Consider the following 12,683-nt stretch of genomic DNA (forward strand, 5'->3'; position numbering starts at 1 on the left):
AGGTTGTGTCAGAATAGTAGCAGAGTAATAATCTCTAAAGTTAACAAGCCCTGTTCCACCCACTGATCTGTGTTACGTTAAGGTGGTGGGAGAAAGCCTAGATTTCCTCTTTTGCCAAATGAAATGGCCTTGTATCGATTGCATAGAGGTGAAGAAAGACAGGGGGATTGGAATGGGTAGTGCCCTGAAAAGATTCAGTAATTGGGGTAGTTTGACCATTTTAAAAGCCGCTAGTCTGATGGTGTTTTTTTTTTATGTGGAATGGGTATGATTTGGGATGGTTTACATGCAGGAGGGTGTGATTTAGGATGGGCTTGTTTTTCTTCATGTAAGATGGATGTGATTCAGGATGGAGGTGATTTTTTTCTCATGTAGGATGGATGAGATTTAGGATGAGGAATGATGTTTCCTCATGAAGGATGGGTGTGATGTGGAACGGGAATGGTGTACCTTTATGTAGGATGGTGGGATTTAGGATGAGATGGTGTTTCCTTATGTAGGAGGGTGTGATTAAGGATGAGATGTTGTTTCTTCATAAAAGATGCGTGTGATTTAGGATGGAGATGATGTTTCCTCATGTAGGATGGTGCGATTTAGGATGGAGATGTTGTTTCCTCATGTAGGATGGGTGCGATTTAGGATGGAGATGTTGTTTCCTCATGTAGGATGGGTGCGATTTAGGATGGAGATGTTGTTTCCTCATGTAGGATGGGTGCGATTTAGGATGGATGGTGTTTTTTTTTTTTATGTGGAATGGGTGTGATTTGAGATGGGGATGGTGTTTTTACCTGTAGGAGGGTATGATTTATTTATGTAAGATGGATGTGATTTAGGATGGAGGTGCTTTTTTCTCATGTAGAATGAATGTGATTTAGGATTGACATGGTGTTTCCCTCGTGTGGAATGGCGTGATTTAGAATATGATGGTGTCTACTAATGTAGGATGAGTGTGATTTAAGATGTGGATGGTATTTCCTCATGTAGTATGGGTGTGATTTAGGATGGGATGGTGTTTCCTTATGTAGGATAGGTTTGATTTAGGATGAGATGATGTTTCCTCATAAAGGATGGGTGTGATTTTGGGTTGATATGGTGTTTCCTCATGTTGGGATAGGTTTTATTTAGAATAATATGGTGATTTCTCATGTAGGATAGGTGTGATTTAGGATGTGGATGGCATTTCCTCACGTAGTCTGGTTGTGATTTAGTATGGGATGGTGTTTCCATATGTAGGATGGGTGTGATTTAGGATGAGATGGTGTTTCCTCATGTAGGATGGGTGTGATTTAGGATGTGAATGGTGTTTCCTCATGTAGGATGGGTGTGATTTAGGATTGAGATGGTGTTTCCTCGTGTGGCATGGTTTGATTTAGGATAGGATGGTATCTACTAATGTAGGATAAGTGTGATTTAGGATGTGAATGGTGTTTCCTCATGTAGGATGGGTGTGATTTTGGATGAGACGGTGTTTCCTCGTGTGGCATGGTTTGATTTAGGATAGGATGGTATCTACTAATGTAGAATAGGTGTGATTTAGGATAAATTGATGTTTCCTTATGTAGGATGGGTGTGATTTAGGATGAGATGGTGTTTTTGCATGTGAGATGGTGTGATTCAGGAAGGGTGGTGTTTTTTCATGTGGAATAGCTGTGATTTGGCGTGGGGGTGGTGCTTCTTCATGTAGGGCGGGTATTATTATGGATGGGGATAGTGATTGCTTATGTAAGAACAGTGTGATTTAGGATGGGATGGTGTTTTTACATGTAGGAGTTTTTTTATTTAGAATGAAGATTTTTCATGTTTGCTTTTCTGTGTTTTCATTGGCAGGAATCTGTATATCTAAGCCACATGATATCACGGTCCAGCTGTCCTTCTTCATTGACCTCCGACTTCCATATGCTGTGATCAGGAATGAACAAGTTGAGATAAGAGCTATTCTCTACAACTATGGCAACAGTGATCTCAAAGTAAGTGAATAAGTTTACTAGTACACATTTATTGCAAGCTAAGCCTACGTGAAAGCATAAACACATAATTGATTGATAACAATAAATTGGTAAACTATATATAGAAAAACATATTAGTATTTATATGATTTTACTATTACAATTTTAATGATAGATTGACCATACACTATACAACTTCAGCTTTAAACTCATGTGATTTTTATATATACTGTATTTATATATTTTTTGTATGGTTTAGGTACGTGTGGAGTGGACTTACAATGAACAATTCTGCAGTCTCTCCACTGCCAAGAGTAAATATCGCCAGTTTGTGACTGTAAGGGCTGCCTCGTCTCTGGCTATACCCTATATCATTGTTCCTCTGACTTTGGGCTATCATGACATTGAAGTGAAGGCGGCCGGACAGGCTGTCTCAGATGGTGTGAAGAAGAAGCTGAAGGTCGTGGTGAGTACAAAAATATTATGTTAGAGCCTTTTCCAGGTTTATGTTGCTTTCTAGCTCTCTGTTGGGGAGAAAAACATGAAGTGATGGGACATTTCTTCTACATGGACACAGATATACATTATATTGTCAAAAGTATTGGGACACCTGCATTTACATACACATGAACTTTAATGACATCCCAGATTTAGTCTGTAGGGTTTAATATTGGGTTGGCACCCCCTTTGCAGTTGTAACAGCTTCAACTGTTCTGGGAAGGCCGTCCACAAGGTTTAGGAATGTGTCTATGGGAATGTTTGTCCATTCTTCTAGAAGCACATTTGTGAGGTCAGGCACTGTCATTGGATGATAAGGCCTGGCTCGCAGTCTCCATTCTAATTAATTTCAAAGGTGTTATATCATGTTGAGGTCAGGACTGTCAGGTCTGTACTGACCAGTCAAGTTCCTCTACCCCAAACTCGCTCATCCATGTCTTAATGGATCTTGCTTAGTGCACTGGTCCAAATCATTTGGTGGAGGGGGGATTATGGCATGAGGTTCTTTTTCAGGGGTTGGGCTTGGTCCTTTAGTTCCAGTGAAGGGAACTCTTAAGATGTCAGACTACTAAGACATTTTGGACAATTTTATGCTTCCAACTTTGTGGGAACAGTTAGGGGATGGCCCTTTCTTGTTCCAACATAACTGCCCACCAGTGCACAAAGCAAGGGCCATAAAGACATGCATGAGTGAGCTTGGGCTGGAGGACATGTATACCAACACACTTTAACAAGATAGAACACCTTTGGGATGCATTAGAGCGGAAACTGTGAGCCAGGCCATCTCGTTCAACATCAGTGCCTGACCTCACAAATGTGCCTCTGGAAGAATGGTCAAATATTCCCAAAGACTCACTCCTAAACCTTGTGGACAACCTTCCCAGAAGAGTTTAGGCTGTTATAGCTGCAAAGGGTGGGCCAACTCAATATTGAACCCTACGGATTAGGATGCCATTAAAATTCATGCGTGTGTAAAGGCAGGTGTCCCAATACTTTTGACAATATAGTGTATTTTGTACTTTTCTGCAATACTTGTACATTTCCTCATGGTTTAACCTTTTAATATGCTGCAAGGACAAAAAAAATGATGACACTATTGTGGAAGTGATGAGCTTAACTACTCTGTGCATCTAACCCACACCACACTAAAATGGAACCTTTATTCCATTTATAAATTATCATCCCAAATGTTTTCAAAGCGTCTCTTTCAAAAAACAGAAAATATGTTGTATTGGATTTACTAACTTATATAGAGATCTTTATTCCATCACATTTTCCTTTATTCCTTTTCTGTATCAAATATCTACATATTATCCTTTTTTTTTCAAAAGTAGATGTAGATATCTAAAAAGTACAGAAAAATTTGTGTTGATTAGTCAGAAATATTTGATGACTTCCTCTTTGGCATGACAACACAGCTCTGATTTCAAAAGCATGTAGTGTCAGCCCTGCATACTTAATTTCTGATGAACTACAAAGAACACAGACCTCTCCTCATCTCCTCCCCCCTCCTCCTCTCCATAACCCTTCTTATAGCCATAACCCTTTCTCATATCCCCTCCTTCCCATCTCCATAACACCTTCTCATTCCCCCATCCCCCCTCCTCTCCTCTCCTCATCCCCATTACCCCTGTTACTCTCCTCCTCATCTTCTCCACTCTCTTCAACTTCATAACCCTTCCTTATCTCCTGCCTTCTCCTCATCTCCTCAATCATTCTTCATTTTTTTCCCTTACTCATCTCCATAACCCTCCTTATAGCCATAATAGCTTCTCATCCCCCCTCCTCATCTCCATAACCTCTCCTCATTCTCCCATCCTTCCTCATCTCCTCCCCTCCCCTCTCCTCATCTCCATAACCCCTGTTAATCTCCTCATCTTCTCCACTCTCCTCAACTCTATAACCCTTCCTTGTCTCCTCCCCTCTCCTCATCTCCATAATCATTATTCATCTTCTCCCCCTTCCTAATCTCCATAACTTTTAAAACAGATCCAACAAAACACGTTCAATGGTATAGTTAGCAGACCAAAAGGGAACAAAAAGAGAAGTTCATTATTGGGGATTACATAAACTTTAACTTTTGAAAGGTAAAGTTTCATGCTTTATATGTGTTGGTTTGTTTTTTCATTTCAGCCGGAAGGAAAACGCGTTGTGCAGACCTTAACAAATGTTGTTTTAGATCCCGAGGGAAGAGGAAGAGGTCTGTAAATGCCCACTCTTTGGATAAGATATGTTACTTCTGTGTTTAATTGGCATTTATAGTACAGAACGTCAACCAAAAACTGGATACCATTGGAATTAAATTGGCCATTGTTTTGTTATGTTTACACTTTAGGCTATATTCACACCTGGGCGTTTCTAGAATCACGGTAAAATGTGGAACACATTTGCGATGCCATGGCACCCCAATCGTGGTGCGATTTTGCAGTGGTTTTTGCACAGTAGATTGCACTGCAAATGCGGCAAAACGCATCACGGGAAGCTTGTCCCTTATGGACAGTTTTGGATACCATAGTTTTTGCCGTTTCATGAGAGCATTAAGTTTTGAGGCTTGACATATTGTCTATTTACTAGATGGAACTAGACATGTGCAGAACAAAAAAAATGTTTCGTTCTGATTCGTTATTTACATAAATCTGTTTAGTTAAATTAGTTTCATTCATTTAATTTGTTTTCAGAATTAGTTACATTTATTATTTTCCGAAACTATTTGAATTCTAATAATTTTCCAATTTCCAAAAAGAATAAAATAGAATATAAATATATTTTTTTCTATTCTATTCCTTTATTTTCTATTATATTTTTGTCTCTTTGGAAATTGGAAAACTATTAGAATTAGAAATTCTTCAAAATTTTTTTTGTTTTGTTATTTTGGATTCATTTAAATTTGGTAATATTCTAATTTGGATACATCCGAATTTTTCAAATAATGAACGAACAAACAAAACAAACCACACTTGTCTAGATGGGACCTCATCTTTTATATTTTATTTTATAAGATGAGAACTATATTGTGTTTGTTTGCGGTAAAATGAATTTGATCATGTTTTTTGAAAATATAGATTTGATAAACAGTAGTGCAATTATTATGTGACATAAAAAAAATAGACAAACAAGATATTTGGGGGGCACACCCTAAAAAAAACGCATAAAGATGTTTTTTTGAAAATGTCTAGGTGTTTTTAAAAAGTCTTGCTGGAGGTAAATGTTAGTTTTGCATGTGTGCGCTGTAATATTTTTGTTCTATAAAAAAAAAAAAATAGTCTATAGGGTCTCTGCATTTAGAAAATATAGGTAAAGGATTAATTGGTTAATGTTGGTCTGTTAATATTTGATTCTGCAGCTGGAGTACAGGAGCAGCTGGTCAAAACAGTGGATATAAAAAACATTGTCCCCAATACACAAATTGAAACCATTGTAACAGTCCAAGGTAAGTGCTGATGGAGCAATGTTTATATCTTGCAGGAACAGCTACTAGTAGCTCAGTTCTTATTGCATAGATGTCAATTACCCCAGGTTAGCTGGGACACCTAAGTGCTTTGTCCAGATGAGACTTCTCTATGACTAAGCCCATCAACAGCTTAAATGTATTAGAGAGCAGCTTTGTCCTGATGATGCTGTGTCCTAGGCTGTATCCTGAGATCACAACATCACCCTCATTTGAGTTACGAAGCATGCATGCTCATAGAAGGGTATTAAATGAGTAGATCACGGTTTAAGCAGACAAGCACTCTAAAACTAGGGGCAAGGCACCTGGAAAGGCACCCCAGAAATTGGATGCAATCTGGGTGAGCCTGCCTGGAAGGTGGTAGTCTTAAGTGTGGGCTGTGGGCAGGAGTGACACTGTTCCATAGACTAGTACAAATATGTTGAAAGTATATCAATGATGAAGACATGCCCTCAGAACTACTTTCTCCCAGGTGTGGGCAGGCTGGGCAATATTGAACACCAATCAGCTATAACCTTATGACCCCCCATCTAATATTTAATAGGTCCTCCTTGTGCCACCAAAATGGCCCAACCTGTCGAGGCATGGGCTCCACTAAACATCTGAAGGCAAGTCGTAAGTAGCAAATTCGTTAAGCCCCCACTGTCCTGTATTCTTTCCATACTACATCCTGGTGCCAACTCTTCCCCAGGAAAGGGTTGCCTGACAATCCACATGATGTAAAATGAAACACAATTCATTAGATCAGGCCACCTTTGTGCATTGAAAGTGGTCCAGTTCTGATGCTCACACGCCCATTGTAGGCACTTTTGGATGTGGACACAGGTCAGCATGGGCATCCTGACCGGTCTGCAGCTACGCAGACCCATACGAGCATAGTGTGATGCACTGTGTGTTCTGACACCTTTTTATCTTAAACAACATAATGTTTTTCAGCCATTTGAGCTACAGTAGCTATTCTATTGGATCGGACTACAGTGGTCAGACTTCGCTCCCCATGCGCATTAATGAGCCTTGGTTGTCCATAACTCTATGCCAGTTCACTGGTTTTCCTTCCTTAGATCATTTTTGACCACTGCTGCCCGGGAACATCTCAAAAGAGATGAAGTTTTGAATTTACTCCTACTCAGTTGTCTAGCCAATACAATTTGACCCTTGTCAAAATGGCTATATATAAAACACTGTTGAAGGAATCTGATTTTCCTCTTTACAAATGATAGCTTATAGGCAGTAGCTGCAAGAAAAATGTTGGGACTTTAAATGAGGCCGAAAAGCCTCCATCCCTATTGGCACGGTAAAAAGAAAAGGTTGGGACTTTGACAAAGCATGCGATTTTGGAAGCAAAAAACAGAAGAGCAACAAAAATCAATAGTATAAATTTATTAACTATAGATTAAATGTATAGCATAGGGCACAAAGATACACATTGTATAATCCATGATCCATCATAAATAGTAAATATATTGAAGTATTGCACATCAAAAACATCAATCCCACAGTTCATACATCAAAAGCATTGACCTTGTATATAGGCATATTGCACACAGTAAAAATCCATAGAATTAAGTAAAAACATTCCAGAGTCTAGTGCAGTTTTACTAGACTCTGGAATGTTTTTACTTAATTCTATGGATTTTTACTGTGTGCAATATGCCTATATACAAGGTCAATGCTTTTGATGTATGAACTGTGGGATTGATGTTTTTGATGTGCAATACTTCAATATATTTACTATTTATGATGGATCATGGATTATACAATGTGTATCTTTGTGCCCTATGCTATACATTTAATCTATAGTTAATAAATTTATACTATTGATTTTTGTTGCTCTTCTGTTTTTTGCTTCCAAAATCGCATGCTTTGTCAAAGTCCCAACCTTTTCTTTTTACCATAGGCAGTAGCTGCTTGCTGTCCTTACAATGTTATTACTAGATTATGTAACCCAATAACCCACCAAATACCAAATAATAGTGTTTCATAAAACTGAATTATGCATGATGAATACATTAGTAGCCATTGATTATATTACATGGCCTGTTTTCTGGACGTCTACGGGGGAGTTCTAGCATGCTCTACTGGGCCAGCTACCACTGCCTTGTTGTTTAGTAGCCCTGTGTCAGTGTGCTTCTGCTTGTATTCTTTAGATTGCCTGAGGAAACACTGCCTAAATTGTGGTTGCTTGGCGTTATGCCCTTAGAGGACTTTTTAAAAATGCAATGTGGCCACTCCACTGCAGAGCGTTATGTGCATTGTGCTCCACCAACTCTACAAATGTGCACCGTGCACCGGCAGCTTTAGGAGTTGGACCATGTGAAAAATGTAAAGAGCATGTTCCCATAGATCAGCTTTAACTTAGCTCTTTGCAATTCTCAGGGACAGCAATTAGCCAGCTGGTAGAGAAAGCCATCGATGGAGCCAATCTGAATCATTTGATCAGACCACCTGGAGGTTGTGGAGAACAGAACATGATGAGTATGACTCCCACTGTGATTGCCGCCCATTATCTGGATGCTACCAGGCAGTGGGAAAATGTAGGCATAAATCGCAGAGCAGAGGCCATCCAGCACATCAATAATGGTAAGAAAAAAAACTTTGTACTTTACATATAGGCTATGGTGGACACAGTCGACATTGGACCCTTCTAAAATCTATCATTATGGCTAAATGCCATTTGCCATGGTGCCTCTTGGATTGCTGAGAAGCATAAGCTTATGCCACCCTATTACAAAGCCATGCCACGACAACATGAAAGCCAACTAAGTTGGAAAATGGTAAGGCCAAATCTTTATTAAAGGAACCCCTAGCAACTTCTGGATGAACTCAAGTTGAGTTGAGACAGTGACCGACCAAAAGTCTTAATTTTGCAGCTTTGTATTATTATTATTATTTTATAGGATTTATATAGCGCCAACGGTTTGCGCAGCGCTTAACAAAATGAAGGCAGACATTACAGTTACATTACAATTTGGTACAAGAGGAATCAGAGGGCCCTGCTCGCTAGAGCTTACAATCTAGGAGAGAGGGTCAATTGATACAAAAGGAAATAGCTGTGGGGGATAAGCTGATGGAGAAAGCAAAACAGTGTATTAGTTAGAAGCAGGATAAGCTTCTTTAAAGTGAAGGGTTTTCAGGGATTGTCTAAAGATGGATAGATTAGGGGACAGTCGGACAGATTGGGATAGGGAGCTCCAAAGGATGGGAGAAGCTCTGGAGGCAAGCATGGGAGGAGGTGACAAGGGAGCTAGAGAGCAGGAGGTCTTGGGAGGACCAAAGAGAGTGGCTTGCTTGGTATTTTGAGACTAGGTTAATGATGTAGCTGGGGGCAGAGTTATGGATGGCTTTGTAAATTATTGTTAGTACTTTGAATTTTATTCGTTGGGTGAGTGGAAGCAGGTGCAGGGATTGGCAGAGAGGGGTGGAGGACACTGATCGGTTGATAAGGTGGATGAGTCTTGCAGCAGCATTTATTACGGACTGAAGGGGAATAGTGTATGTAAAGATAGCCCAATGAGGAGGGAGTTGCAGTAGTCAAGGCGAGAGATAACCGGGGAGTGAATTAGAAGCTTGGTGATGTCATTGGTTAAAAAGGGGGCATATTCTAGTGATGTTGTGGAGACTAAGGTGGCATGATTTGGACAGGGATTGGATGTGGGCCTGAAAGGACAGTTTAGATTCTAGGATTACCCCTAGAACCCTGGAATGTGCAGATAGACTGATAGTTTTACCATTGATCTTGACAGAGAAGTCAGGGGAAGGGGCACGTGGGGGAGGAAATATTATGAGCTCGGTTTTAGATAGATTCAGTTTGAGGAAGTGGTATGATATCCAGGCTGATATGTCTGTTAGTAAATCAGTGATGTGTGAGGAGACTGATGGGTGAGCTGAGGGGTAGAGCAATAGATTTGGGTGTCATTGGCATATAAATGGTAGGGAGGTGTAGATTGAGAATAGTAGAGGTCCAAGGACAGAACCTTGGGGGACCTCAACAGTAAGAGGTGTTGGAGAGGGGGAAGTAGAGTTGTAAGGGACACTGAAGGTGCTGTAAGATAGGTAAGATTCAAACCACAATGGAGAGTACTGGTGTGCAGTCATGTTGGAACAGGAAGGGGCCATCCCCAAACCAAGTTGGGAGCATGAAATTGTCCAAAATGTCTTGCTTTGCTGACGCCTTAAAGGGACTGTAAAGGGATTTTTTTTTTAAATAATAAACATGTTATACTTACCTCCACTGTGCAGCTCGTTTTGCAGAGTGGCCCCAAACCTGGTCTTCTGGGGTCCCTCTGTGGCTGTCTCGGCTTCCCCCTGCAAATACTGTTTACCTTTACAACCCCTTTAAGAGTTTACTTCACTGGAAGACCAAGCCCAACCCCTGAAAAACAATTCCAACACCTTAATCTTCCCTCCACAAAATGATTTGGACCAGTGCACAAAGCAAAGTCCATAAAGACATGGATGAGCGAGTTTGGGGTGGAGGAACTTGACTGGCCTACACATAGTGCTGACCTTAACAAGATAGAACACCATTGGGAAGCATTAGAGCGGAGACTGTGAGCCAGGCCTTCTCTTCCATATCAGTGCCTGACCTCACAAATGCGCTCCTGGAAAAATGGTCAAATATTCCCATAGACACACTCCTAAGCCTTGTGGACAGCCTTCTCAGAAGAGTTGAAGCTGTTATAGATGCAAAGGGTGGGCCAACTCAATATTGAACCCTACGGACTAAGACTGGGATGCCATTAAAGCTCATGTGCATGTAAAGGCAGGCATCCCAATACTTTTGGTAATATAGTGTAGCTTAATCCTGGTTAATTTTGGAAAGTTTTGGAAAGAGTAGGGAAAAGCATAACCTCTCGTTTTTTGCTGATTGAAATGGGAATTTTTTCATTACCTCCTGTAATTGAGACACGGCAGGAAGTGAGAAGAAATCTTACCAAAGTGAAGAAAAGCCCTCCTTTCGTCACCAGAAGAGGTGACCCAAGAAAAATAGAATTGCGCTGACTTTAAATCCAACAAGTCCAGAGTTTATTTAAAGAATGAGAACATCTCCCACTGGATGCATTTTACACATGATTGGGCTTTAGCCATAGAGCAGTGGGAGGCTGGAGGACATGTATACCAACACACTTTAGGAAAGAAGATTCATTATCCACCTTAAAGAGACAAATGAATATTTATTCAAACGCTCAGATACAAATCAGTATGTCATTCTTTGAAAAAAAACTACCAAATTCGACCTATTTCTTCATAATGTTGTTAATTTAAAAACATATCTACGTATATGGAACAGTTTTAGTGGTTCAACATCATACAACACCTAATAGATACCCCTCCCATCCCTAAGAATTGAAACATGAATCAAAAAACAAGAGAGGGAATTAGGGATTTTAACGGTGCAAATAGCGACTAGATAGTAAACATTATTGAATAGGATACAGAATTATAATACAAATATTTATTAAATTCAAAGTTAAAATCATTAACAAATTATGCTTGAAATATAAAAACACAGGACAATGCAGTGCAGTGGTTGTTCTCATTAAACATACATAATCCCGACATGTTTCGCAATAGGTTGCTTCTTCAGGGGATGTGTGAATATTTCAACGAAATCTTAAACCACTACGTAGATGATAAAGTAGGGAATTTGTCCACCTCATGAGTTAACCCCAACCATGCTGGGTCGCAGGGGGCTAAAAAACCGGCCAAAAATTGATCAATTGAATAATTGTGGAAATATGGGCGAGCGTTGATAATTTAGTACTCAAGAAGACAAACTACCGAAAGAGTACCAGTGGTAAGTACAAGGTCTTGAGAATAAAGCGTCACCCTTGGCTGCAGCTAGCCATATCTACGTATATCTACGTATATATATAATAAAATCCACCTTCCCCGGGAGAAACACATGAGGAACCCCACAAGGAACAATACACAACAATACACAAAAAGTGCCACTTATGATAGCACAAAAACAACATATATAACGCGGAACCAGACTGTCGGAACCCCTTCTCAACACCTGAACCCCTTATCGCTCCACTCCCCTCCAACCTCCCCCACTCTCCCACACCCCATTAACCATATACATCAAAACAGAGACGTATGGTGTGCAGGACACACACATACTCCTAAATGCAAATAAATGCAGTGCACTATATATAATCCCTGGTCACTATAATTCAAAAATAGCCAACAACAAACATAGTAAAGGGGGTAAAAAAAAAAAGAAGAAAATAATGACAAACATGGAATCTTAAAATATTGTCATAAATCATCTATCTGAACTATGACCCCCTACCCATCTCAAAAAAACAAATACAAACTACTTACGCTCATAAGGTAAATGCCAAGGGACATATCAACTTTTTCTTCTGTATATGTTTGTAGAATGCGACTCAACTGTCTGTTGATTACCGCAATGTAATACTCATATATGTTATTGATGTAACTGTACCATACCATTTCTTTTTCAATAAATAAAAGTTTGGAAAATAAATAAATAAATAAAATTCACCACTATATATATATATATATATATATATATATATATATATATATATATATATATACACACACACACACACACATACATACATACAGGTCTCTCTCATCTTTTTAAGTGGGAGAGCTTGCACAATTGGTGGTTGACTAAATACTTTTTTGCCCCACTGTGTATATATATATATATATATATACACAATGGGGATTGCTGCACAAAAAAAATCTTTATTTCCCAAAATGGATTACATCAGATGCAAAAATATCAAAAAAGTACCAGATACAACTTTTTG

General features: G+C 39.4%; 1 protein-coding gene across 1 annotated transcript in view; it reads left to right on the forward strand.

The window, feature by feature from the left end:
* The window catches only part of LOC143961247 (venom factor-like), a 147,410-nt gene that overhangs the window by 90,929 nt on the left and 43,798 nt on the right, over nucleotides 1–12,683 (forward strand). Inside the window, exons 20-24 of the mRNA XM_077470482.1 lie at nucleotides 1,828–1,967; nucleotides 2,206–2,412; nucleotides 4,578–4,644; nucleotides 5,788–5,874; nucleotides 8,269–8,472. Of these exons, the coding sequence (XP_077326608.1) occupies nucleotides 1,828–1,967; nucleotides 2,206–2,412; nucleotides 4,578–4,644; nucleotides 5,788–5,874; nucleotides 8,269–8,472 (705 nt within the window). The remainder of the gene's footprint in view (nucleotides 1–1,827; nucleotides 1,968–2,205; nucleotides 2,413–4,577; nucleotides 4,645–5,787; nucleotides 5,875–8,268; nucleotides 8,473–12,683) is intronic.

This window comes from Lithobates pipiens, unplaced genomic scaffold (genome assembly GCF_037356315.1).
Source record: "Lithobates pipiens isolate NorthernLeopardFrog02 unplaced genomic scaffold, aLitPip1_a1.2 Scaffold_8, whole genome shotgun sequence".
NCBI lineage: Eukaryota > Metazoa > Chordata > Amphibia > Anura > Ranidae > Lithobates > Lithobates pipiens.